At 53.7% G+C, this 27,493-nt stretch overlaps 1 protein-coding gene across 2 annotated transcripts in view; it reads left to right on the top strand.

Annotated features, from left to right (window-relative positions):
* The first annotated feature begins 602 nt into the window (after positions 1-602).
* The window catches only part of SMOX (spermine oxidase), a 34,446-nt gene continuing 7,555 nt past the window's right edge, over positions 603-27,493 (top strand). The window contains exons 1-3 of one of the 2 annotated variants that reach the window (XM_066236645.1): positions 603-787; positions 23,457-23,690; positions 25,987-26,213. In XM_066236645.1, coding sequence (XP_066092742.1) covers positions 23,483-23,690; positions 25,987-26,213 — 435 coding nt within the window. In that variant the 5' untranslated portion in view covers positions 603-787; positions 23,457-23,482. The remainder of the gene's footprint in view (positions 788-23,456; positions 23,691-25,986; positions 26,214-27,493) is intronic. The other variant, XM_066236646.1, reaches the window with a different exon arrangement.

The following is a 27,493-nucleotide window of genomic DNA, read 5'->3' as shown; positions in this document are numbered from 1 at the left end:
GTACCAGTAAAGTATATTTTCTTAAAGAGGCCATTGTACCCACGGGTGTGGATTCTGAGTGTCCCACCACCCACTACTGTTGCGGGTTTGAGACAGATTCTAGGACGCGGGGTGGGGGCGTGGAGTGGAGGGTGCGGCAGCGCTGCTGGGAGAATATGAAATTGGGGTGGATCTTGAGGACGAGCCTTCTGACCCCGGCGGAGGGTCTGCGGTAGTGAAGGCAGCTCCAGGAGGAGAAAGAGTGCCTTTTCCTTTGAATGGGACATACTGAACTCCGTGGGTAAACTGAGGCCTGCGTCCTGACTCTGCCGGTCGCTTGGCAGGTAGCCTCGACCCTACTATACGCGCAGTACAGGACCGGCAAGGCTGGGTCGGCTACTCTTCTTTCGGGGATGGGTGGGGATGTTTGGCGCCCAGCTTGATTGGGAGAGGGGGCGTGGGGCCCCGGTGGGGATCGCTGGGCCGGGGACCGGAGGCTGGGGCACAGCGGTCCGAGTCTCCGGCGGTCGCCAGTTTCCCCGCCCCTGGCAAGGCGGGGCCGGGGAGGGGCTGGGCGCGTCCCCGCCCGGAGGCGGAGCGGGGGCCGGGCCGGAGCGGACCGGGCGGGGTGGGCCGGGGACGCGAGGCGGAGCGGGGCCCCATACAGGCCGCGGCGGCTGGCTCGGGCCCCTACGGTCCCGGTGGCGGCTGGAGGAGGAAGCCAGGCGGCTGAAGGAGGGGCGGCGGAGGAGGCCGAGGCTGGAGCGCCGTTCGCCGCAGACTCACTTCCCCGGCTCAGCAGGGAAAGGTATGGTGCGCCGGCTCTCCGGCCCTGGTCCCCGGCGCCCGGTCCTCGCTCGGGGGCAGGCAGGGGGCTGCGGCCGCCGCGGGAAGGTGAGGGGCCCGGAGCAGCCCGAGGCTGGGTCGTTCCAGGGCTCCGGCGGCCCGCGCGGCGCTCGGGCTCTCGGGCTGGGTACGCGGCGTTCCCAGAGGCACTTGGAGAGCGGTGGGCACCGCGCCCCCTTCGCCCGCGTCGGGAGAGGCGGTGGTCGGGCCCAGGGGTCGGTGATCCCGAGAGGAGGCTGTACGGGCCCGGCGAGCGTGCCAGGGTGGAGGACAGGCCGGACCTCGGGGGCTGCGTGCGGCGGGGGAGCGCCCCGGGCGCCTGGCGGGCGCGCTCCGTGGGCGCAGACAAAGCCGGGCGCCGACGCCCCGCGACGACTGGGGCCGCTCAGAGGGTGGTCGCTGGGAGAGAAGAGAAGGATCCGAGGCGACGGCCGGGACAGCAGAGAGGCTGGGCCGCCTTCTCGTGGTCGTCCGGGTGGTCCACTCTGGGGGCGCCGGACAGGGTGGGGAGCAGCTCTCTCCTATGGGCCAACTCTGGGCTCACCCACTGCGCTGGGCTTGGCGAGAGCCAGGCTCAGAAAAGGGTAGTGTGTTGGAGGGCTCATTTAGGGGGAGGGCTGAGGGAGGCCTCTGTACTGGGGTGGGGGCTTGGGCTTTGGTGTTTGGTGGACCTCCCTCCGAGCTTACACCAGCAAAAGGGCACGATGTTGAGGTAAGTCCTGGGGCTGACACGTATGGTAAGATGTGTCCACAGGTTGTTTGCAGAAGCTGCAGGTAGTGGCACACTGTGTCATCCATGGCGGGGCCACTTGGCCAAGCAGCGAAACAAGGCAGGTGCCCCAGGGGTCATTGGAGTGGGTCCGCAGAGAGGGATGGGTAGGTGTGCATCTGAAAGTGTATGCAGTGAAGGCCCCACATCTGCATTCTGTTGCCTCCCTTTCTGCCCCTTCTCACTGGTGAGGGGCACGAAGCATCCAATTCCTGCCACAGGCCCATGCCTCCACTTGGGCTCTAAGATGCTCAACTCTCTGTCCCCCATTCTTCAATTACTTCCTCTCTCTCCAGAGTTGCAAGTGGCCTCTCCTCCCTGCTTCCCCCAGATCTTTCATGCAGTGTAAGAACCCGCTTTGTCGCCCTCCATCCCACCCCATATTTCAGAGTCCCCTCTTCGCCTTCACCCTTCACTCTCGCTCAGCAGCAGACCGCTTCGCTTCTCGCAGGAAAGCTTCTCCAGAGAGCTGCCTGTGCCTGCCCCTTAGGAGCACATCGCTGGGGCTCCTCAGCCCACTCCACCTGGCTGCTGTCCCACCACTTCACCGAAACTGCCCCGTCCCCTCCTCCTCGCCGGTCCATGTCTCCAGTGACTCCACTCCCCCACAAACAGGTCTTCCTTCACCTCCCTTGGTCATGTTGATCATTTTCTCCTTCTAGAACCATGAATCTCTCTTGGCTTCTCTTGGTTTTCTTCTCTTTCCTTGGCTAGCCCTTCCTCAGTCTTCTTTGGGGACAACTTCACTCAACTTTGTTGGAGGATCTCAGGGCTCTGTCCTCAGTTCCTTCTTGTCCCTGGACTCCCTTCTGTTTACCTACACTCCCCTCCCCAAGCTCTCATTCTTTCTTAGGACTTTTAAAATCAAGCATTCATTTACAAATGTAAATCTGAAATGTATATCATTTTATTTCTTATGCTTTTAAGTAGCAAATTTTATCTCTAGCCTCTTTATCCAACCACCCATGTGATATATAGTATCCTGGATATATCATAGGTATGAAAAACTTCATATGAACGAGACAGAACCCTGACTATGCTTCCCAAGCATGATCCTTCACAGGCCTTCCCATCTCAGTAAACCCACCCAGCTTTAAAGACAGGAAACCAGGTGGCACCAGCTCCTCCCTTTGCCTCCCTTCCCACACCCAGCCAAACAGCAAATCCTTTTGGTTCTTTCTGCAAAATCTATCTCAGGCATGTTTGTCAAGCTCTGACTCCACTGCTACCACCCTAGGGTACTGCCCCAGGCTAAGCCACCTTTTATGTCTTGCCTGAATGCTGCAGTAATTGCTACCTGTTACTGTAAGTCCTCATTTGCTCTCCTCACATTTAACAGAAAAGTATTTAGAAAAATATTGATTAGATAATCTCATTCTCTAAAGCCCTCTATAGCTCCCTATTGCACTTGGAATAAAATTTCAAAGCTTCCCCTGGCCTATGAGACCCTTCATGATCTGGCCATCTCTGACTCTCTCCAGCTTTATCTTGTCCCTTTGCGTGCTTCCTGATGGCCACATCTGAATCATTTTGCTTTGAGTACCCCAAGCCCTCTTCTGCCCCAGCGCCTTTGCTTGTGCTGTTTTCTCTGCCTGGAATGTTCTTCCAGGGTTTTCTGCTGAGCTGGCTTGGCTACTTCTTATTTTATGGGTCTCAACTTAAATCTGCCTCCCTCAAATGCCTTCCCGATCTTGGTAGAAGGCCCCTTTCCACCCCGTAATTCATCATAGCACCTGTTTAATTTTCTTCATTATATTTACCACGGCCCATAACCATTTGTTACAATTATCTTTTTATATTGCCTGGCTGGAACGTTGATTGAATGGTGCATGGCTGTATCTGGAGCATCTGCACAGTGCCTGGCACATAGCTGCCGCTCAGGAAATCTGGAGCCAGGTGGCAAGGTCAGGGCTGGGCTAGGCAGCAAGAGGTGGGTACTGCAGCCAGTGCAGGAACACCCTTTCAACCTCAAGTGACCCTGAAGATTTTTATTTTCTTTCCACAAAAGTAGCTGTGCAAATGGCTGCAGGAATCTGAGGGGGCCAGTGGGAGTGAGAAAGGGAAGTGGAGAAGGCACAAGTGTCTTGAAGAGAGGCCTGTATGCCTAGCGGGAGATTAGGGGGCTGGGGGATATAGAGTCCGTATGGGTTGCTGTGGGTTGGGGATAAATGATTTCCTTTGCTCTCTTTGAGAGAAATCTAGGCTGTGTGTTCTCTAACTCAGGAGATAGAGGCAGTCTGGGCAGCTGGGGACTCATTTCAGGCGACTCCGTTGGGTGGGTGCTGGGTGCCCATTCCCAGGAGGCAGAGAGTTAGAAGGGTGGAACAGTCTGGGGCTGGCGGTCTGTTAGACCCGGGTCCTTCCACCCTCTTTGCACAGAGGAGCCAGCTGAAAATTCAGTTGTGTGGCTGTTGCTCCCAGATGGAGGGCCAAGGCCCAGGGGACGTCAGATCTGGGAGGGAGAGGAGCTGGGCCCTGGACAGGCAGACTGGTGATGGACCACGGTGATACTGTGAGGTGACTGCCAGCACTCAGGGTTAGGGGCCAGATCTAGAGTTGGGCTGGCATGCCTAAGAAAGGCCTTCACCTGGGATAGGTGGGAGCAAGGAGGGTATCCTGGGTGGGGAATCAGGCAGAGGCTAAGAGGCTGGTCCGGGGCCCTGCTATATTCAGTGGGTGCCAGGCCGTGTTCTAAGGACTTTGCAGATATTAACTACTTTAATCCTCTTAACAGCTCTTTAAGGTAGGTCTTATTCCATATTATAGATGGGAAGACTGAGGCATAGTCATTCAATGAATGCAGTAGTGACAGAATACGATTTTGAACCCTGGCAGCCTGGCTCTGGATTCCATGCTCTAAACCAATGGTCCCCAACCTTTTTGGGGCCATGGACCGGTTTAATGTCAGAAAATATTTTCACGGACCGGCCTTTAGGGTGGGACGGATAAATGTATCACGTGACCGAGACAAGCGTCAAGAGTGAGTCTTAGATGGATGTAACAGAGGGAATCTGGTCATTTTAAAAAAATAAAACATCGTTCAGACTTAAATATAAATAAAACGGAAATAATGTAAGTTATTTATTCTTTCTCTGCGGACCGGTACCAAATGGCCCACGGACTGGTACCGGTCCGCGGCCCGGGGGGTTGGGGACCACTGCTGTAAACCACCTCACTCTACCGTTTCTCTTCCACCTGTCAGATAGGTTGCAGCTGAAGTTCTTAACAAATAAGTGGTTTTTCCAAACTTGTACAGTGACGTGCGGACTGCATGTCTTGGGGACCGGGAAGTAGGAAAGGAATCATAACCTCTAAGGTAGAAGGGATCCTCCCTCGGTGAGCTTCTCGGCTCCACGTCCTACCTTTTCTTCCAGGAAGGACTCGGCCCGGGTTGAGGAGTTGGGCATCATATATCCTGTGATTCTGGGGGAGGGTCACCTTCTTGTGGTATAAAAACAGCTCCCTGCTTGAGATACCACCATCAGAATGCCACCCCGCTGGGTTCAGCATCGTCTCACTGCCTTTTTCAGCTGCCTCTGGAGAGCCCAAGGAGGTCAGGTAGGGGCTCTTCAGACAAACTGGTTGGTTTTGGATTCCATCTAGAACGTTGTGATGGAGAGCTTCAGACTTGGCCTGGGGAAACCTGCGTGCGGGTCAGAGTAGGACTGGGTCAAATATAGGAGTTGAGCTGGGGAAACAGAGAAATGGGACCTGAAAAGAGTTTTAATCCACTTCATTGTTGGCCTTGTCCTTACTTCTTTTTGTCTATCTGGAAAATGGGATTAGAGAGGTTTTCTTCCCTTTGCTCCCCAGAGGTTGTGGAAACCAGGAAATCCTAAAGGATGCATGTCTGAGTGCCTTTCTTGCCGACCCAGTATGAAGGAGGACTTCCCGTGGGACACTGGCTCTGAAGAACTGGGCCAGGGAGGAGGGAGCCAGGAGGAGGGTGTGACATCCATGTCTTGCAAGGCTTTCCTGTTTGGTCATAAGAGGCCTCTGGGCAGGTGACTTGGCCTTCTAGGGGCCTGGCTAGTTGGCCAAGCAGGGGTTTGCTGACCACACAGGGATGGAGTCCCTGTTTCAATTTCTGAGCTCCGGAGTTTAAGGGATCTGTTCATCCATCTTGGCAGATCCTGCCAGCCCTCCAGGAAAAAAGGGAGGCAGCAGAGTTGGTGGCATATTCTTCTGTATTTTGGGAAACTGAGGCACAGAACAAGCACATGGCTGCTAGAAGCTCCCCAGGCCTGTGGCTCTGGGGAGTGCCCCTTTCTGGCAGAGAGTATGCAGGAGGCTTATCCATGCTGCCCGAGTCCTTGTCTGCTGGTCTAAGGTGATAGCTGTGGCCAAGCCAGAGGCCGGCCGGCAGGAGCCGAGAGCAGACTTCTTGGCAATGGATGGGGCCTTGTTACCCTCAGGCATCATTTGGCATCTCCTATGCCCCAGTCCGGTACTTACAACCACTGGGAACACAGGACAGGATCCCCACTTTCCAGGAAATAAGAGTGAGCCTTGCTGGGTGTGATATAATGAAGTACAGTTCAGATCAGCTTCTTCAAGGAGGTAGTGCTTTTATAGGGTCCTGAAGTCCTGAGCCGCTTTGGCCAACAGATGAAGAGATGGCACCCCCAAGGGGGAGGGGGCGCCCAAGCCTGGAGAAGTGTGTTGAAGGCAGGTTGGGGAAGGCCTTGACTGCCAAGCTGCGGAGTCTGGACTCGATTCATTAGGCCCCAGGAAGCTACCGGTGGTTATAGGTCTCAGGTGAAATGACTTGATTAGAACAGTAGTCTATAAAAGTGCATCTCAAACTCCAAAATACAGTGGGTCAGCTGAGAAGTTTGTTAAAATGCATGTTCTAATTCAGCAGGTCTAGGGTGGGGCCTGAGATTCCCCATTTCTAACAAGCTCCTGGGTGGTGTGATGCAGCCAGTCCACGTGCCATCTTTGTGTAGCAAGGGTTGAGATTGTGGGGGGCCAGGCAGGGGCAGGGATAAGCACAGGTCAGATGGGACCTGGAACTGGTCAAGGGGACCATCCAGGCTCCTGTGGACTCTGTTGGGGAAGGTGTGGGGACTGCCTCTGTGGGGGGCTGAGGTAGAGGCAGGGCAGAGGGAGAGTGTAGAGAGAGCAGGATTTAGGATGCTGCGAGTAGGGCTGGGTGAGGGGGTCTCTGGGGGCTTCGGTCTCCAGCCAGGAACCAAGCCTGATTTCTAGGGTGTCTGGCAGTGATAAGCTCCCAAGACCAGGAGGGGGTCTTAGGTGACTACCCCAGGGCAGGGTGACATGCGGGTGTCATGTGGGCACCTTATCTCGGCCCACAGCTGAGCCCGGCCCTGTGGGTAGCCAATCTGGGGTGAGCACTTTTCCTCTATCCAGGGTTGGCCCAAGGAGATTGGGGAGACAGCCGACTTCAGCCCCAGACATAACATCTAAAAGCCCCCAGAGCCTCCCTAGCTGCCGAGCCACCCCCCCCCCCCAGCAGGGGCAGCGTCCCCTGCCCTGACCTGCGAGAGTCCTTGTAGCCACTGCCAATGGTTACGTGAGCCGCTGCTATTGGGGTCTTCTACCACTGGGCCCCTTCCCTGGTGCACCCGGAAGTGAGGAGGCCTAGATGTTTCTCTCTGCTCTGCCCCTGGCTGGGCCACTACAGGCGAGTGTCTGCTTTCCTTTGGGGCCTTGGTTTCCTGTAAATGGAGGGATTCAGAACTCTTACTGGGGACAGGGGAGGAGGTCTCAGGGTTTGTTGGGTAGGCCACTGCTTCTTCCTAGAAAGGCAACTGAATACATTTTAATTTTGGTTTAATATTAAAACTTGAGCCTGACCAGGTGGTGGGGCAGTGGATAGAGCATTGGACTGGGATGCGGAGGACCCAGGTTCGAGACCCTGAGATCGCCAGCTTGAGCGTGGGCTTATCTGGTTTGAGCAAAGCTCACCAGCTTGGACCCAAGGTCGCTGGCTTGAGCAAGGGGTTACTCAGTCTGCTGTAGGCCCACGGTCAAGGCACATATGAGAAAGCAATCAATGAACAACTAAGGTATTGCAACGAAAAACTAATGATTGATGCTTCTCATCTCTCTCCGTTTCTGCCTGTCTGTCCCTGTCTATTTCTCTCTCTGACTCTCTCTGTGTCTCTGTAAAAAAAAAAAAAAAAAATTTCCCAGGTTGAAAACTTGCATGGAGTAGAACGAGCAATTTGCATGGAAGAACTGTCCAGTGTGTTTTGGGGGTCCCCCAAGGCCCTTTGCTCTCTGGGCTGGGCATGGGCTGGGGTGCAATAGCTGAGGGACTGGCCAGATGAGGTCCCTTAGACCCTGGCAGGAGGGTTGTCAGTCACCTCCCCAAAGAAAGGTGGAAAGGTTCTGCAGCCCTGAGCAAGCTAAGAGGGGCTCTCAGGCCGAATTCCCCAAATGTCCCACACTGCTTAAAAGGACGCAGGGCCCAGTGCCTGCCTGTGTGCCCACTGCTGTTCCAGGCTGTCCTGAGGAGGTGGGAGGCGGTGGCATTTCTCAAAGATTCTTCTGAGAAACTTCAAAGGTTCAGGGGACCAATCAGGGTAGAAACTGGCAAATCCACTGCCACCATGTGGGAGAGTCAGAATGCTTTTTAAGAGAATTAAAGGCTCTTACAAGTCTTTCAGAAGAGAAACCATTTGGCGTCTCCCAAATGATTTGACTATGGAAATCTTTTTAATTTTATTTTAAGATTTCCTAATAATACCCTGCTGACCAGGAAAACACCTGGTGGGAAGGGCTGAGGTGGAAATCTGCTCCATGAAAGGCTATGAGCATGGGTAGCGCCCAGGTGCAGAGGTGCCGGGGAGGGAGGGAAGGATGGGTGGATAGCTTCCTGGGGGAGGTGGACTTGTGGGACGGGTACCATCTGGACAGTCGGTGGAAGAAAAGGGCACCTCAGAGGGAGGGATGGCCTGGAGGCGCCTGGGGCCCAGACACAGCTCCAGGTTCTCATGGCAACAGCTCTGCCTCCCTGGGAGGACCTGTCTGGTGCCTAGAACCCAACATAGCCAGGCCTGGGTCTTTAGGATTCTGGGAGTGCCTCCCACCCCACCGCCCCTGCCGTGTCCTCGCTCTAGAAGTTCTCTCCCAGCCACTCATCTCGGAGAGTGAGGTTGTGACCTCTGGGCAAGAAGCTAAACCTCTTGGTACCTCAGTTTCTTCATTTGAACTGTGAGAATAATATTATTTCCCTCGTGGGGTTGCTGTGATAATTGAATACCTGTTGGCTGCCCTTAGTGTAATTGACATGGCTAACAGGTGGTGTCTTCAGGAAGGACCGAGGGAAGGGTACAGCGGTGGGGGGCATGACTGGCACAAAGGCCAGCAGAGAGCATGGTGAGGCTTGGGGTGGGTCCTGATTAGACCAGAGGAGTGATCTTTAGAGGAGAAGGAAGAGTGAGGGTAAGGGTAGCCAGGACTGACTTCCTGGAGCTGTGACCCGCAGGATGGGGAGATGGGCAGAAGGAGGAGATTTCACAGGTTGCTTTGAGCCCCAGGGAACTAGTCTGGGTGTGGGAGTCAGAGGGTTTGGAGGGTGGGTATAGGAGACAGGTGAGCTGAGGGCAGGGAGGCAGTGTCAGGGACCTGCCTTCACTCATTAGGCCGTGGGGAGCCATCAGCGGTTTTTGAGCAGGGCAGTGGTTTGATCAGATCAGCGTTTTAGTGAGAAAGGTAGCAGGGCTGTGACGGTGGGCTGAGGTGCAGACAGCCCTCTCCCCAGGACTGGGCTTCCTTACTGAGTAGTTATGCCCCTTCACAAAGCATGGCGGCAGGGTGGGGGGTAGGCAGGTTGCTTATTTGACCCTATCCTCAGATTCTCAGAGTTCTGAGTCATTTTCCCCAAAAGGTTGGGAATCTCATCCTGTTGCCTTCCTGGAAGGGGTGTTGCAAGTGTCAGACGGGGGGGGGGGGGGGGGAAGAGGGTGCTCCAGGGTCCTGCTCCCTCCTCCTCCTCCTGCCCCGTGGCTGGTGGGCACGGTCAGTGAGGCTGCCCTGCCTTGCCCCTTGCCACACCTCATTTCCTCTGCAGTGTGAGGACTCTTTGTTCAGCAGCTCAGGTGGGGGTGATGGGGTGTGGCATTTCAAACAGTGACCCAGGAGAAGTTGCTTTAATGGTGCAAAGTCGGGCAGCTAGGAGGGCGCTGGCAGAGGATGCTCGCCCAGCCCAGCCCCACGCTCCTGTCCTGCTTTGCCCTTCGCTTTCTTGCTGGAACAAGCGCGGGGCTTTTCCTGCTCTCTCTAAACATGCTGGGAGGAGGGGGAGGAAGAGCAGTATCTGGGTCCAGCCAGAGCAGAGTGCTCAGCTGGGGGAGTGCGGCACCCCTGACCGCCCAGTTCAGGCTCCTCTATCCTCTAGCTACTTCTTGGAAGAGGGTGTACAGGGAAGTGTGATGTAAGTCCAGGAGAAGAAGCACTTGGTAATGAGTTGTAATTTATTAGAAAACAGAACAAAGAACCTAGTCACTCTCTGCCAACTTTGTGCCAAGGCCCTGGCAGACCTGTAGTGCCTGTCCTCCCCTCCTGGCCCCACAAGGCCTGAGCTGTTAGCCCATTTCACAGACAGAGAGAGACAGTGGCAGTCCCAGCGAATGGTATGGCTGGGTCTCTAACCCAGGTTCTTGGACATCTGGTCTGATGCCCATTCTTCACCTCACAGACCCCTCAGAGCCGATTCCCCAACCTTCAGCCACGCCTCCCACCACAACCAGACCTTCCCACCACACCCTAAGCCAGTTCAGCCCAGCTCCCCGAACTTCTGATCCCAGGGAGGAGGGGCTGATTGGTGGTTTCAGACCAGCAAAAACCTAGACCTTGAGTCAGCTAGATTTTTTTTTATCAAGTGAGAGGAGGGGAGGCAGAGAGCCAGACTCCTGCATGCGCACTAACCAGATTCACCAGGCAAGTCCTCTACCGGGTGATGCTCTGCTCATCTGGGGCCACTGCTCATTGCTCAGCAACTGAGCTATTTTAGCACCTGAGGTGAGGCCATGGAGCCATCCTCAGTGCCCCGAGGCCAACTTGCTTAAACCAAGCCATGGCTGCAGTAAGAGAAGAGAAGAGAAGAGAGAGAGAGAGAGAAGGGGGAGGAGTAGAGAAGCTGATGGTCACTTCTGTGTGCCTTGACTGGGAATCAAACTTGGGACATGCACAAGCCAGGCTGATGCTCTACTGCTGAGCCAACCAGCCAGGGTGAGTCAGATTTTAAAATGACTCAAGCAGAGACACTCAGGACTGCCAATGGACAAACATTTTTCAGAAGGATTTTTAAATGAGGCCTTTGAATGTTAAACATACAGATCCCTTTTACTCTCTGTCTCTTAATTTAAAAAATCACACACAATTAATGGAAAACTTTTGACTTAATCTGAGAAAGTAACTAACGGCGATGAACTTGACTCATTCTTTGGTTTTAAAAATGTGTAAAACCTGAGACTTAGTATCTGACTAAATGAATTTAGGAGTGCCTTATGTCAGACGGCAGGTGTGGAGCCTCTCTGGACCTCAGTCTCCCCTCTAGAATGGGGATATTGAGTTGAGGATTCACTGATGTACTCCCTATGAACTGCTTGGCCCTGCGCTTGGGACTTCAAATGTGCTCAGTGAAAAAGAGTGATAACGACGATGGGAGAATGAGAAGAACAAGCATTTCTCGATTTCAAAAGCTGGTGAGTTAAGTCTCTCTGTGAACTCTACAGAAGGACTTGAAGAATATGTTTATTGTCCAAGCTCAGTGCCCTGCCTCTGTGGGTGTTTTGTGGATTAAATCATGGGCTTGGGGCCCACACGTGTGTTTTGAAATGAGCACCATTATCTCTTCAGAGGTGGGTGCAGCTCTTGCTGGGGTCCTGCTTCAGCGTTGAACTTCACGGAGAGCCCTCTCCTGGGTGGTCTTGTGTTCGCAGATCTTGTGTTAGGACTTGTTAGTAGAGCACAGTCCCACCACCCTGTAGTTACCAGGTGGGGAACATCTTGAGCCACTGAGAGGAGGTGACTGTCGAGAGGGAAGTGTAAGTTAGTTGCTCTTAGAATTTATTTTGTGTGTGTCTAGGCACAGCAATTAGATCAGTATCCTTGTCCCTGCATTTGGGGAATGAAACCAAGGGCAGAGGGCTGTGGCCTGGTGTAGCGTAGTGCTTGGCAAGCCTTGAGCGAGCCCCCATGGGGCAGGGAGACTTGGGTGGCCCGAAACCCAGCCCCCCATCACCCTGGGCAGGAGGCAGGTGGCCTGCCCATGGCAGCCCTTGGTTTTGGCAGTGTAGCTGGGTTAGGCTTCCAGGCTTGGGGACACCTCCTGCCAGACAGCCCTGAGTGCCTGGCACAGTGTGGGCAGTGTCAGTCTGTGGGAAGGGGTGAGACAGGAGCAGTGCCAGGCTGAGGGCTGTCCTCAGGCCTGAGAACTGAGCAAGTGTGGGGCAGAAAGATGAGCTCAGTGTCGTCAAGCCCTGTTCTGTGATCTCGGTGGCCTCCATCACAGCTGTGAACCTCTCTGAGCCTGCCCCCTCATCTGTAAAATGGACGCCTGGGTGTTGCAAGTAGTCAATGATGCCATGAATAGAGAGTGCCCAGTGTGGGCCTGGCACACAAAGGACTCAATAAATAAATAGGGGTTTGCTGTGCGGTTCAGCTGGTGGCTGGATTTTGGGGGGATGTTTTCCTTTTTTCATTTTGTGACCATGTATGCCACCTTCACTCTGTGGCTAACTGTGCTGAGTGGGGCCCATAGGAGAGGGGGCTTTGGGGGTACAGAGTTCACAGTGAAGGGGCCCACTCCCTACAAATGCTGCCTGGACCCAGTGAACCTGGGACACTCGGCTCTGCCATGGGGGCTGCAGTGTCTCTTTGGGGGCAGAGAGCACACACACAGGCCCTGGGCTGGGCCCAGTGGGGACCCCGTGGCTCTGGGGAGAGGTGGGGCTTGCAGGAGACCCCCCCCCCCCCCCCCCCGCCTGGGGGCTGGAGCCGAAGCGGATGGGTTTCGTGCAGAGTCACGAGGGGCCCGCAAGGGGGAACTGCGCCCGGCTTGGGCCTGTCTCACAAGCCTCAGTTCTTGTTGGTGGTTTTGAGAGTCAGTGGAAAGTGCTGACTTGGCAGTCCTCCTTCACCCCAGAACTGCGGGGCTGCGGCTCCTGGCGGGGAGAGGGAGAAACCTGGCAGGGGAGCCACCTCCTCATCTGCCAGCTCGCACCACCCGGCTTCCATGCCCCAGGTGTGGGACGGTGGGCCTCTGTGTGGGGGCACTAACCCAGGTCGGGCTGGACAGGTGGGGCTGGGGGTGGGAGATGGCCGGGGGAGCGTCCCCGAAGCTGGTGACGGCCGTGAGGAGAGACCTGGGCTCAGAATAGACCATCTGGGCTCTCCTTCCACCTGTAGGCCCTGCTCCAGGTTATTTCGCCTCAGTTTCTAGTCTTTCTTACTCCACAGGCCTGTTGTCGAGGGGAGAAGGGATAACCAGTTGACACAGTTGTCCTAGTTTGTCCCTGCAGTGTCATAACTGGTCACCCAAGTCATCCTGACCTCACCCTCGTCCTCACCCCCACATCCTGCCATTCAGCAAGTTCCCAGAAGGTCACCATAGTACTTTCACCCTCTGATCCCCTCCTGACTGTTACTTCCTGTACTCCATTGTCACCTCAGCAGAGAGGTTTGCTTCTCTGGCTTCCCCACACAGAGTAGCTGCCTCTCCCCTCACCCTGCTTTTCTTTCCTTGTGGCACCTGTCACCCTGATTGGTTAGATCCTCGAAGGGGAGGCTCTGATTCGCTGTATCCCAAGTGCCTGGCACGGACTCGTGCTCACTAAGCTTTTTGTTGTTACTGTTCTCGTTTTTATTGTGGTAAAATATACATAACCTAAAATTTAACATTTTAACCATTTTTAAGTGTGCAGTAGTCCCCCCTCATCCACAGGGGATATAATCCAAGACCCCCCCAGTGTTTGCCTGAAGCTGTGGATAGTACCAAATCCTATATATACTGTTTTTCTTGTACACATACATACCTGTGATAAAGATTAATTTATGAATTAGACACAGTGAGAATAACACAATAAAATAGAATGATTATACCGTAATAAAAGTTATGTGAGTGCAGTCTTGCTCCCTGTCAAATATCATATTGTACTGTATGTGCAGAGTGGGTATGCTGGCCAAGGGGTGACTCACATCCCAGGCGGGACGGGACGGAACAGTGTGAGGTTTCATCCTGCTACTCAGAACGGCACACAACGTAAAACTCCTGAAGTGTTTATTTCTGGAATTTTTCATTTAATATTTTGGATCACAGTTGATTGTGAGTTAACTGAAACCTTGGAAAGCAAAACCGTGGATAAGGGGTGGGGGGACCCCAAGTCCTGTGCCCCCCCAGACTTCTCACCGCACTGTGCACCGGCTCTGCGTGCCTGTCCTGTGGCTGAGTGGCCCCCGGCCCACCTCCTCCCACTTTCTCTGGATAGTGGGGATTGTAGGTGACGCCTGATAAAGGGAGGCTGGGAGAGGGGCTACTCTCTACACTCCGCTGGGGAGCTGGGGCCATTCTGCCCTTTCTCTTGGGCGCCCTCACGGGGGTGAGTTGATGTGTGTGGCTGCCTGGCTTGGGGCAGCCCAGGGCAAGCCCTGCATGCCTGTGCCGTGGCTCGGGTGCTGGCTGCTTGCAGCTGCGGAGGAAGGTCAGTGAGTGGCCACATGGGGCTGGGCTTCTGGTGATTCCTTGAGGGGAGGAAAAGCAGTGTTGAGAGTTGATCCTATAAGCAGAACCTCTGAGCTTATGCACATCGTTTCCCTGCCTGGAGCTCACTTCTCATGTGGCTCCTGGGAATCTTCTCTGACCCCTCTTCCTGCCCCCATTAGTCACCCTGCGCACCCTCTCCCGCATTCTTCATTACAGTCCTTATCAAATTTTTATCACTGTATGTTGTACCTGTGAGTTAACTGGCTTGTGTCCTGTCTGTTTAATCCATTGCTGTGTTCTCCCTAGGGCTATGTCTTGGGGGAAACAAAACATTAATCTTTCTGGAGATGTCTGAGTAGGAGCCGAGGACCCATTAGAGAGCAGAGCAGGTGTTAGGATACTTCCTGTGTTTCTGGTGCAGAAACAGTCTTTCCCAGGATCCCTCAGAGCTAGACCCCATCCTGCGCCCTGGGTCCTCTCGGAGGGAACAGTCCCCAAGGGCAGAGGTTGGCCCTGTCTAGCTTGGGGTGCATTGGAATACACAGGGTTTAGGGAGCTGGGCGGCTGCAGGGGAAGGGGGATAGAGGGAGATCCCAGTTTAAGCTGGGCTTAGGGGAGTAGACCCGGGGCACTGCCTGGCTTGCTGTTGGGTCTGCCTCCTCCTGTCCTGCACAGGGACACACGGTATCTCTGCGCTGGCCTGGAGTCTGTATTTGGAGCCTGCTGGAGAGCAGTGGTTCTCAGCCTTGGCTCTACATTAGCATCACATAGGGTCTCTAAAACATATCCATGCCAGGACTCCAACCCCAAACATTCTGATTTAGATGGCCCAGTGTGGGCTGGCTATTGGTCCTTTATAGAAATCTCCAGGTGAGTCTAATGCACTGGGTGGGCAGGAGTTCCTGTCTCCTGGGCCTTGTAAGTGGTGGGGCCTGGGCCAGACACTCTGCTCACTCTACCCCAGCCCTGAATTGCAGAAAAGAGGGGGCTGGGGCCCTGAGTGGAATAGAGAGTTTGCTTAGGGTCCACACCCTGGGGGGGGTTCCCCAGGGAGAGAGAATTGATGACTATATCAGTTACCTATTGCTGTGTAACAAACCACCCCAAAATTTAGTAGCTTGAAACAGCAATAAACATTTGTTAATCTCAGAATTTCTGTGGATCAGAGTCTTAGGAGTGGTTTTATTGGATGTTTCTGGCTCACGGTCTCTCAGGAGGTTGCAGTCAAGATGGCGGCTGAGGCTGGGGGTTTGCCCTAGAGAGGTTCACTCACGTGCTGGGGAAATGGTTTGGCTGTTGGTAGGAGGATTCAGTTTCTTGCCTCGTGGGCCTTTCCATAGGGTTGCTTTAGTGGCCTCATGACGTAGTGACTAGCTTCCCCTTGAGAAAGCAGTCCAAGAGAGCAAGGTGGAAGCCACTATGTGTTTTTTAAAAAATTATTTATTTTATTAATTGAATTTATTGGAGTGACATTGGTGTAAAGCCAGTAGCCAAGGCCACCATCACAGCAGCCTGGCTCATGCAGGTTCACATTGGATTCGGACAGTCAGTCGGTAAAGAAACAATGGAACCAAAAACTGATGGGCCATCATCTTTAATCCTAGCTTGCACCCCGCGGGCAAGTAAAAGCACACACTGGGCTCCAAAACCACATTCAGTGTTCACAAAGCTACTGACTTATCTGAGTTTCCTAGAATCAAAGGTTTCTAGCTCACCAGACTTATTCACCTCTGTTCCCCATCTCCTTCCTTCTCCCTGCACAAACTCTGCACAAACTGGCTTCTCACTCAACACTCTGCCATCTTGGCTGCTTCTCCTGGCCTCTTCCACGTGGCCTTTCTCTGCTCTGCTCTCTGCTCTCTGTTCTAATGCTAATCTCAGGAACCAAGAGAGCAAGCTCCCATTCTGCCCTCATTTTAAAGTGTAGAAATCAAAACCTTAATCCAATATACAAATAAGGAAGTCTCTGATACAAAGTCACTTATCTGAGGCATAATGGGATTGTACCACCCCACATCAAAAAGGGTGGGAAAGGCTTAGTCCTAAAACCGAGCACCAGGCTACAAGGATTCTGCCTGCCTTCAGCCCACCCCCAACACACATTAATATCACCTGGGCGAAGGCCTCCACGTGGGCAGCACCATCTTTAACAAAGTGAGCATGATACATTTTATCTGCCCAACAATTGGTTAATAAAATTATATAGGTTTCAGGTGCACAACTCTATAGTACATCATCTGTATATTGTATTGTGTGTTCACCTCCCCAAGTCAAGTCTCCTTCCATCACCATTGTCTACTTTTACCCTCTTCTACCTCCCTACCCCCCTCCTTGAAGGAGGGCTGCTGGTGGGGGGGCTCTGTGGGACAAGGTATCCACACCTTGTCCCTTGTATGAGCTTGGGGTTGGCTGATGGCTTCCATCTCTGATACCCTCCTCATACCTAGAACTGGGTAGGCTGGGACAGTATTGGGGGCGGTCTGATTGATGTCGGGGCCACGGTCCAGTCTGGTATGAGGGCTGGGGCCCAGGCTGAGGCAGGGGTCTGATTCAGGTGAAGGCTGGGGCTCCTCAACTGAAATGGAGGTCCAGGCCCCAGGAGAGGTGGCTCCCACATCTACACTAGTCTCTCTGGGATGTTCCTTCCTGTCCTTCCCTCTCTAAGGTGACCCATGCAGTCCCTCCAGGGAGGTGTGCCAGTCCCTGTTTTACAGATGAAAGCTTGGAGACTAAAGGAGGCAGTTAAGCATCTGGTGGGATTTAGACAAGTGGATCCAGGGCACGGGGTACAGATGCTGTGTCCTTGGGGCGACTTCAGATGTTGTTGGCCAGGTGGGGCCCAGAGAAGGGGTCATCTGGCAAGGAAGAGACTGAGCTGGGCCTGGGTCTCGGCTTTCGGCCAGTGTTCTCTTCCCTTTTGTCTCCTGGGCTCACAGGCTGTCCTTGTCCTGTGTCTGCCCCCACCCCCCACCCCCCTCAGTCACTGGCCAAGCCTGGCTCAGCTAGCTGTCCTGCCTCTTTCACTTCCTGGCTGGCTGGCCTGGGTGAGGAGGGTCTGGAGGGGAGGAGCTTAGGCCCAGCCCCTTCCTGGGGTTGAGGCAGGGAGGGGCCTTGCAGGCAGACACAGAGCCCCTTTGTCTGGGCCGCTGTGCAAAGCAGCTGGTCTGGGATTTCTGGGTGTTTTTACATCTGAAGAATAATTGCATTGTCTGGGGGGTCCCCTCGAGAATCCAAATCCCTCCCTAGACCTGCCAGGCAGTCCAAAGAGATTCCCTTGAAAGCCCCCTCCCCTCCTGTTGGAAGCCTGAGGCAGAGGGGTCCCTCCAGGGAAACTGAGGTAGGGTTGCTGCCCTGGAGCACTAGGAGTATCACTGGGCAGAGATTTGGAATTCCCCCAGGTTGGTTGGAGAGGGTGCAGGTGGCCTCCAGAACCCTGGGAGGCTCCCTTGGGCAGGGGTGCGGCTGGAGGAGGGGAGGAGCCTGCTGGCTGGAAGGGGTGGGTCTACTTTGTAGGGCTTCCGCTGGTGGAGGCTGGACCCTGAGGGGTGAGGAGGCCAGCCGGGTGGGCTAACTGCCCTGGCCATGCTCTTGTCAGGGACAGGGGGGCTTGCACTTGGGTGACCTTGAGAAGAGGTCAAGAGTCAGACACGTTTGGGAGTAGCCTGTGTTCAGAGGGGAGCTGAGGAAGGATAGAGATTTTTGTTTCTTGTGAGGGGTGACGTCGGAAGGGTGTGGGGCACTTGGGAAGCTGGCCCTTTGTGGCATTGTGTTTAGTTTAGTGGCCACTCCAGGGGAGGGAAGTGGGCTCTGACACTAAGGAGGAAGGGGCACCCTGTGCTGAGCTGGACCACTGACCCTCCTTGCAATTCACCCCAGGCTTGGGGAGGAGGTCACCAGTCTAGGCTGGGACCGAGGCCCTGCTAGGTGAGTGGGGTCATAGCCTCACTCCAGAGAAATAGGCACCAGCATGTCCTGCCCGTGCTTTGAGACGAGGCCGGGGCCAGGCGGTGGTGGTTGCAGAGCAGGGCCAGTATAAGAAACTCACATTTCCAGGATGTCTGTTGCTTCAGGAAACATCAGTGGAACAGGCTTGCTGGTGGTTCAAGCAACGGCCACACAGCTGCACAACCACAGCACGCTGCACAAGGGTGTGCATACGAGACCCTGGAGCCAGCCCCTTTGATATGTGCGGGAGGGACATTTCCCGCAGGCCTTCAGCTGGGCTCTGTGGGGGATGCTCAGGACTTTGGAGACGTTGGGTGTGTGTGTGTGTGTGTATGTTTGAGGGGGTGTGAGGGAAAGCTGAAGCCAGAAAGGTCAGCTATGTCCAATGAGTCCAGGGCTAAGACCTTCTGCATGGCTGGGCCATTGTAGGTGCTCAGTGACTGGATTTCATTCCTGGTCAGCGAGAGGCCTGGCCATGCTTGTCTCTGAGGGGTGGGCTGAGCAATTAATTCCATAGGAGTGGGGTTCAGGTGTTGGCAGGCGCCGTCAGGGGAAGGTGACAGTAGAGGCAACAGTTATTTGGTAGGTGGGGTTGACATGGCTTGACCTGATGGACAAGGGCGGGTCTTCCATGAAGGGTACATTCAGTTTTGAGCCTGAGAGTGAGAGCTTGGCACCCCAGCAGTTTTAACTGCCTTGGGGAAAGTGTAAGGCGTTGTGTGGTGCCCCCAGCTCAGTTCTGGGCATTTCCAAGAGGGGCTGGGCAGGGTCAGAGGTGGGAGGCCACGATTAAAACATGTCTCTAGTGTTTGACGATTAGGAGGCAGTTCTGGAAGGTTAAGGCTCAGGGTGACAGATGAAACTGGTGGGTGGGGAAGTGGACACGTGCTGGGCTGCTAGTGCTTGTTCTGGGTGGGTGGCCCCCTAGTCTTCAGCCATCCTTGTTTGGTGACCCTGCTGTGGGACGGGGCTTTTCTTCCGTGTTTCCTCTCTCCTCCCTCTGCCGCCCTCTTCTTTCCAGTTTGGCTTCGTGGGCAGGTCAGCCAGGCAGTGTTGGCTCTGGGCAGCAGGGGGAGGTGGTGGCCTGCAAGCTCGATGGGAAGGAGGATGGGGGTGGGGTAGTGGGCATCTGAATGGCGGGGAGACACTCATGCAGTGTCTGGCCTCATTTCTTGATGAGGGCGCCCACCCCCATTTTGCCATGGAAGCAGGAGCAACAGGCCTGTGCCTCCTGCCCCCCCTCCTCCCCCCCCCCCCCCCCCCCCCCGCGCCTCGTGTGGCTGAGCCAGCACTTCTTTCTCCTCTCCTTTATCTGCTAGAAAAGTACAGGGTGTTCTGTTTCTCCTGCGCATGCAGATCAAGGAGTGGATGCTATTTATTTATTTATTTCCCCAAGTCCAGCGAAGCAGGCAGGCCCTAGGAGCGTGAAGTCATTCTTCTTCCTCAATAAGGCATTTTCTCATAAAATTAAAAAAAAACAACCATGAAAGGGAAAGAGGACACAAATGGAAAACAAATTGCTTCCCCCAGCCCCAGTCAGATAACAGAGTGTCTGAAGGCCCTGTCCAGTCAGAGCAGAGGGCTCAGCGCACAGTAGGAGTACCTGCCTGTGGTTCTCTCTCAGTTAGGATCCCAGAGTGTATTGGCTCCAAGGGCCGATATGGGGGACACAGGGCACCAACTCCTTATCTCTCTGCCCTCTGTGGGCTGTGTGAGTGGTCTTTCTGGCTTCTAGAGGGTCCCAGGGGTTGATGGGCCCATCTGAGATTAGCTGTGAGGGTCAGGGGTGCAGGTGATGTATATGGCCCCACTTACCTGCTTCCGCCGTGACATCCCATGTGTGACATCAGTCGGAGTTCTAGGTCTCTTATACTTGCGAACTCAGGATTCTTTCTGTGTTCATCTTAAGGGCAAGTTCATCTTAAGGGAAGCCTATACTTCCCACAGTCCATTTCTGAACCCTGTCCCAAGATAATCTGCTCATAACTTAGATACAGGACTTGACAAAACGATTTTCATATATGAGGCTTTTGAAAATGATCACAATCTTGTGACATCCACATGGTGCCTTATTTGATTGTTACAACAGCATACTGAGGACATGCTGGCCTCCTCAGAGAGAAGGGAGTTCAAGTAGGCTGGCCGGGGAGGCGCTGCTGCCCCCAGCCTTCTCTCCCTAGACTTGTTTCCCAGGGTAGCAGCTTATCTAGACCTGGGTTTTTAGATATGGTGCCCCAGGGAGTCCGGGGGTTCTATGATGAGACATCAGTGGAGGCTGGTCCGCCAGTTTCATCCCAGCCACATTCTGGGCCCTTTGGGAGCTTTTTGGGAAGTGATTGCACCAACAAGGTTTGAGAACCGCCGCATTGATTTTATTGTATAAAAGAGTGTTTTTTTGGAGGGAGGCTTAGGGCTGGGGGTGGGGATGGAAGCCCAGAAACAAGCATGCAGGCAGAGCCCCCAACCCTGGGGAACTGGGGCGTGGGAGCAGGGAGGGCAGCAGAGCTGCACAGCATCCCGTTGCTGGGTGCCCAGTGGTGGTGATGTCAGCGGCACCTCTGAGCACCCCCTCTGTTTATAGACCTGCTGCGGAGCAGGCCCCTTGCCTGCCTTGCATTTCTGACCCTTCCTCCCTGCTGGCTGCCCTGGCAGGGGGTGCAGGCAGCTACACCCTCACCTCTAGAGTTACTTCCTGTTAGGAGGACCTAGGGATAGGAGAGGGAGGGGAGAAGAGGACCCGAGCCAGTCTGGACCCTTGTGCAGCTGGACAGAACATGGGGGGGGTACTGGGGGGTTGGTGGAGGGACAGAGAACAGAGGGAAGAGGGAGGAGGAAAGGGAAAGCCAGGGTAAAGGCTGCCCTGGGAGGGGGTGGGCCAGCTGTCTGAGTTGGGGTGACCCTTTGAGGAGCTCTGGACCTTGGGCACCACCTTCTGGTCCTCTGGAGAAGCATTTCTGCAGTTGGCCTGGGCCTGGAGGTTTGGAGGGCATTTGGGGGCAGTCCATGCCCAGGTGTGGCGTGGGCAGGTGGAGTGGATGGGGGAAGGCATGAGGAACAGCTTCTCAACTGGAACATATCGAGGAAAAGACCCCTTTGCTAGACCTTGAGATGTGTGGAGCAGGAAGTCAGTGTGCCAGCTTTTATTATTATTTTTTTATAAGGAGCCAGGAATGGATCTCTGAGTGGGTACTGAGGTCTGTGCACTCATATAGCAAATGGCACAAATCCCAAATGTCCAATTCTGTGGATCCTTATAGGTACATTGTAACCACCACGCAGGTCAAGATGCGTATTCCCCCACCCCAGAAAGTTCCCCCCTGACCCTTTTCAGTCTCTCGCCTCATCTCTCCTCTCATCACAGATTGATCTGACCTCTTTGCGAACTTCACGTGAGTGGAGTCAGACAGTAGGAGCTCTTTTAGCTCTGGCTTCTTTTGCTCAATGTGATGTTGAGATTATTGCTGAGAACTATTCCCTTGCCTGGATGCGCTATAAACAGCGAAATATATTTATCCACTCTCCTGCGGATGGACCTCTGGGTTGTTTCTGGGCTTTGACAAGTATGAATAAAGTTGCTATGAACAGTCTTTAGAAGATCTATTTGCTTCCACCTTCTTTTTTTTTTTTTTTTGTATTTTTCTGAAGCTGGAAACGGGGAGAGACAGTCAGACAGACTCCCGCATGCGCCCGGCTGGGATCCACCTGGCATGCCCACCAGGGGCTACGCTCTGCCCACCAGGGGGCGATGCTCTGCCCCTCTGGGGTGTCACTCTGTTGCGACCAGAGCCACTCTAGCACCTGGGGCAGAGGCCAAGGAGCCATCCCCAGCGCCCGGGCCATCCTTGCTCCAATGGAGCCTCGGCTGCGGGAGGGGAAGAGAGAGACAGAGAGGAAGGAGAGGGGGAGGGGTAGAGAAGCAGATGGGCGCCTCTCCTGTGTGCCCTGGCCGGGAATCGAACCCAGGACTTCTGCACGCCAGGCCGACGCTCTACCACTGAGCCAACTGGCCAGGGTTAGAAGATCTATTTGATGGAATATGCCATATTAGGCATGGGTGACAGCTTTTTGGATGCCCCCTGTCTGCTCCCCAGCCGCCACCTTCCACCCATATTTCCCCCTTTTGTTAGGTCCCGGGTACTATTAAGGGCCCGCAACCTTTGCCACTGAAACCTCAGTAAAGGCAACTGGAATCTACGTTGCTTGGGTCAGGGAAAGAGCAGGGACAGAATCACAGCTGAGTAGCCCCCTGGGGTGAACCATGGACACCTTCAGACCTTTGTGGTCACTCTGGGAATAGAAGGGTAGCCTATTTTAGTCCTTGGGCCACACTTAGGGACCCCCTTGGCTTCCTTGCCATCAGCTCCCTAGCCTGGCGTCTCTGAGCAAGCTGGCTTAGTGTAACTGTCAATTTGATGTCTGGCCTCTGGTGCCACAGGTCCTCATGGTCCAGTTTCCTGGGCTCCTTGCTGCTTTGTGGTGACTGAGGGGCTGGATGGCTGGGGGAAAACAACCAGAGGCCTACCCGGAATAGCAGAGGCTCATCCAATACCAGCCTTGTGGCATTTCTGGGGGGAGGGCAGGACTATGTCCTGCCCACCAAATTGCCACCTCTTTGAGGCTGTGAAAGACCAACAGAAATCCAGAGGAGAAGAGAAGGGGCAAGAGAGAGAGAGTGTGTCAGGGAAGAGCTAGGCAAGGGAGGGAGAGTAGAGGCCCCAGTGCTGTGTATGCAAGTATCTGGGGTTGGTGTGAGCATCCTGAGGTCTGTGCAAGCATCCTGGGGTCAGTGTGAGCATCCTTAGGTTGGTGTGAACTGAACCACAGCAGCTGTGCTGGTCCCAGCTGGTCCATGGTCAGCAGTGCCAGAATCAGTTTCTGTTGACTTTGGCCTTTGACATCGTCTACCTGGCTGGCTCTTGTCTCTCAGTCTTGGGGAAGAGGTAGTGCCTAACAGGTTTCAGATGGGATCGATGGCTTTCAGGGGTTCAAGGTGGACCCCTAGCTCTCCTGCTTGCTGATGGGGGTCCCCCAAAATATATCTCTTCCTTCCTCTCTCCTTTCCTGTATCTCTTCCCTCCCCACAACCTTTGGAGAGGGTTCTTGTTTCCAGGTCCTTGAGGAAGACCCATGGAGGGAAGACCCAGGGAGGTCTCCCCTGAGAGCAGAGCCTATGAGCAGCCCTTGGGGCAGGTGGGAAGTGGAGGGGCGGTGGCTGAGCTGTGACATCCCTGCGCCCTGCAGGTTCCTAGGAGGCGAGTGCGGACGGTATGCAAAGTTGTGAATCCAGTGGCGACAGTGCGGATGACCCTCTCAGTCGTGGCCTACGGAGAAGGGGACAGCCTCGCGTGGTGGTGATCGGTGCCGGTTTGGCTGGCCTGGCTGCAGCCAAAGCACTTCTGGAGCAGGGCTTCACGGATGTCACTGTGCTTGAGGCGTCTAGTCGCATCGGAGGCCGTGTGGAGAGTGTGAAACTCGGTGAGTGCCACCTCAGCCCAGCCACCTCCCAAAGTCACCTCTGGTCTCCCAATGCCTTGGCGCTGCCTGAAATCTCATTACTTTAGCTTCTTCTTTGGTGTGAGTGTTCTGTCATGCATGCTGCCTGGATGTTTTCCAGAAGCTTCCTTTGCCCCTCTCAGTAACCCTCTGAGGTAAGCAGGGTAGGGTTCTGGGCTTCATTTCTGGAACGTAACCTCAGATTCACAGAGTTTAGGAGGGAGGAGATACCCAGAAACAAACTCTCTTGGTTGTGGATGGACCAGTTTCTATTTCACAAGAAGGGGAATTCTGAGAGTTTCTATTAGTCATTAACTTTTGAGTGTGAATTAGTGCATGATAACTGAGAGTTAGCTGGAACAACAGTAGCTCAGGGAAGTAGAGGAGGAAGGGGATTTAGGGCCTCCTTATGGTGACAGTCTGGTCTTAGCATTGTCTGGGAAGAGGGTCTGTTCAGGTTGCAGAGCAATGAGGACTCTGGAGACAACAGCCAGGTAAGAGACTCACCCCAGGGGTGGGAAGATTATGTCAGGGATCCTAAAAGTGGGAGATTATCTGGAATGCATCTGGGGGCCAGGGCTTCCCTGCCAGGGGGTCTGACCATTGAGAGGTTGAGCAGGTAAGGACCATACCCTGTGGGCTGCATTGACTAGAGGGTTTTGTATCTGTGACTTTTCTAAGGCCAAGAAGAATCTGTGTGCCTGTGTTTAATAGACGGGGCAAGAGAAGTAGGTGGTCGTGCTTAGAATAAGCAGAGGTCACAGACACATGGGGACCATCTCTCTTCTTTCAGAGCCTTTGATCACATCAGGAGTCTTTCCCTACAGCATTTACTGGACGGTGAATGTGAATTGCATCCATCACCCCCTGGCACAGACAGGAGGGTGTGTCAGCCGTAAGGATGCAAGTGCCATCCTAGGCACTTATAAACCTGGGACAGCCAGCAGGGAAGGGTGGGACTGTTTGCTTGGCATTGATTGGCTGGCCTAGAGTCTTAGAGAAGGGGCCCCTGCACTTGTGATTCCTTCGTCTTGATGAGACATTAAGGGTCTGACAGAGAAGCAGAAGACGGGAGGACAGGTAGCCCAGCCTCAGTGGCAGCTGACCGCTGAGACACGCTGTACGGTGAAATGATGGTACAGGCCGTGAGGGGGAGGAGATGAGGCTTCAGGAGGTGAGAGGATGTATAATCAGGCAGGGAGTCGTCCCTGGGGGAGGGAGGTTGAGTGGGTCTCAAGTGATGGGGGAGTTGGGTAGTAGTGAGAGGATGAGGCAGTGCTCGTGGAATGATGTATGTTAGGAACACCAAGCAGACCTGCCAGGAGAGGGGAGAGCGTGCATGCATGTGTGTGTGTGTGTGTGTGTTGTGTGTGTGTGTTGTGTGTGCCGACACCCAGGGCTGAAAGTCCAGGCTGCTGCAGTTGGAGATGGTAGCTGTGCATCTCACTGGTAAGATCAGGGGTCAAGGGCTAGAGGTCCCACTGTGTGTGTGGGAGGGACTGTAGACATGGATATAGTAACTGATACCCTTTGGTTACAGAGGTATAGCAAGGATGACACAGGCAGAGGAGCATGTGGGAGAGGGTAGGACATGTCCCCAGACTGGGGCCTGCGCTGGGCTGCCCCTCCTGGCAGAGCCTGGGGGATCGCGGTGGGGCACTCACCTTGCAGCTGACCTCAAGCTGCTCTCCCTTGTTCCTGGTTTTGCTGAGTGTCTGGAGCCAGAAAGAACCCCACGTGCCTGGACATCACTTCCCAGTGGCTCTGTGACTTGGCACTCCCTTCTCTGTCTTAGGGAGGGTCCCTAGATTTAGTAGGGTCTCCAGGATGCTGGCACCCTTCTGCTCCTGTTGGGAGCTCAGACCAGGCAAGATTCTTGGGGAGCCCCAAGCCTGAGGCTCTAAAGGTGGCTTAGAAATAAATGCCCTTAGTGGCCACCAGAAACCCACTGGAGGCAGGGCACTGGATTTTCAGCTTTTGGTGCCCTCTGGTCTGCCCATTTCTAATTAGTCCAGTGTGGTGACTCTAAGGCAAATCACTGAGTCATTCAGGGTGGCAGTTATCTCACCTATAAAGTGGAATCTACTTTGTCCCACATGTGGTTTCACTGGGAACTTTTCACTGAAAACTTTGGTTGGCTGTCAGAGGGGGACCCTAATCCCTGTCCTGCCCTATTATGGGGGTGCAAGGATTATCCTGGAGGCAGGAGGGTGAAGCAGTATTCTAGCCCTCTCTGAAGAAGTGCCACCCTCTAAGGACCTGTTGTTGTTACCATCAGGACACGCCACCTTTGAGCTGGGAGCCACCTGGATCCATGGCTCCCACGGGAATCCCATCTATCATCTAGCAGAAGCCAATGGCCTTCTGGAAGAGACAACTGATGGGGAGCGCAGTGTGGGCCGCATCAGCCTCTACTCCAAGAATGGTGTGGCTTGCTACCTTACCAACCGTGGCCGCAGGATCCCCAAGGACGTGGTTGAGGAATTCAGCGATTTATACAACGAGGTGAGGTGTTAGCAGGGCTGATAGGCATGGAGTATAGGGGCAAGGAGCTCTCGGCAATGGGAGAGTAGTGAGGTGACATGCCAGGGTCTTGTAAGATCCTGACTATGTCCTTACACACTCTCTGGGCCCTGCATTTGGAACATCAGGACAATTTGTGGATAGAATGAAGGTGATAAGTGAAGAAAGTACTAGATAAGAGATTATTGCTACACGTGATTAAATATTTCTCCAGAACAGCCTTAAACATCTTCTATTAAATTTATTATGAGGTACTTAGTGGTATTTGCTGTTATTGTTATTGGATATTCTTGCAAATGGTAATTTAAAGAAAAAAACCTTATTTTCTAGTTGTTTCTGATATCTAGAACTATAACTGATTTTTATATATTGATTTTAGCTTTTGTGGTAAATTATTACTTTAATTCTAACACCATATCTATTAATATATTAATTTATATTCTAATAATGTTTTGAAATTTTATGTATATAATTCTATATAAAAAATGAGAATTTTGTTTTTTCCTTTCTAATCCTCAGACCATCATTGTCCAATAGAACTTCCCACAATAATGGAGATGTGTTATACCTGTACTATCCAATATTCTAGTCACTAGCCACATGTGGCTGTTGAGCTCTTGAAATATAGCTAGTAAAACTGAGTAAGTAGATATTTAATTTTATTTTAAATTGCTACATGCGTCTGTCTAGTGGCTACTATATTGGACAGCACAGCCTAAGACTGTTTATTTATTTTTCTTGACCTATTGCACTGGCCAGTATCTTCAGTACAATATTGTATAGGAGTGGCATAAATCCTTGTCTTATTCAGGTTTTTAAAAACGTGAATAATTGTGATATCTTTCGTTTTGTGTGTGTGTGTGTGTGTGTGTGTGTGTGTGTGAGACAGGGACAGAGAGAGACAGAGAGAGGGACAGACAGACAGGAAGGGAGAGAGAGATGAAAAGCATTAATTCTTCATTGCAGCACCTTAGTTATTCATTGATTGCTTTCTCATATGTGCCTTGACCAGGGGACTACAGCAGACCGAGTGATCCCTGCTGAGCCAGTGACCTTGGGTCCAAGCTGGTGAGCTTTGCTCAAACCAGATGAGCCCGCGCTCAAGCTGGCAACTTCGGGGTCTCGAACCTGGGTCCTCCACATCCCAATCCTAAATTCTTTTTTTCTTTTTTTCTTTTTTTGTATTTTTCTGAAGTTGGAAACGGGGAAGCAGTCAGACAGACTCCCGCATGTGCCCGACCAGGATCCACCCACCATGCCCA

The sequence above is a fragment of the Saccopteryx bilineata genome, chromosome 6 (genome assembly GCF_036850765.1).
Source record: "Saccopteryx bilineata isolate mSacBil1 chromosome 6, mSacBil1_pri_phased_curated, whole genome shotgun sequence".
Taxonomy (NCBI): domain Eukaryota; kingdom Metazoa; phylum Chordata; class Mammalia; order Chiroptera; family Emballonuridae; genus Saccopteryx; species Saccopteryx bilineata.
This window is presented reverse-complemented; position numbering and strand designations above follow the sequence as displayed.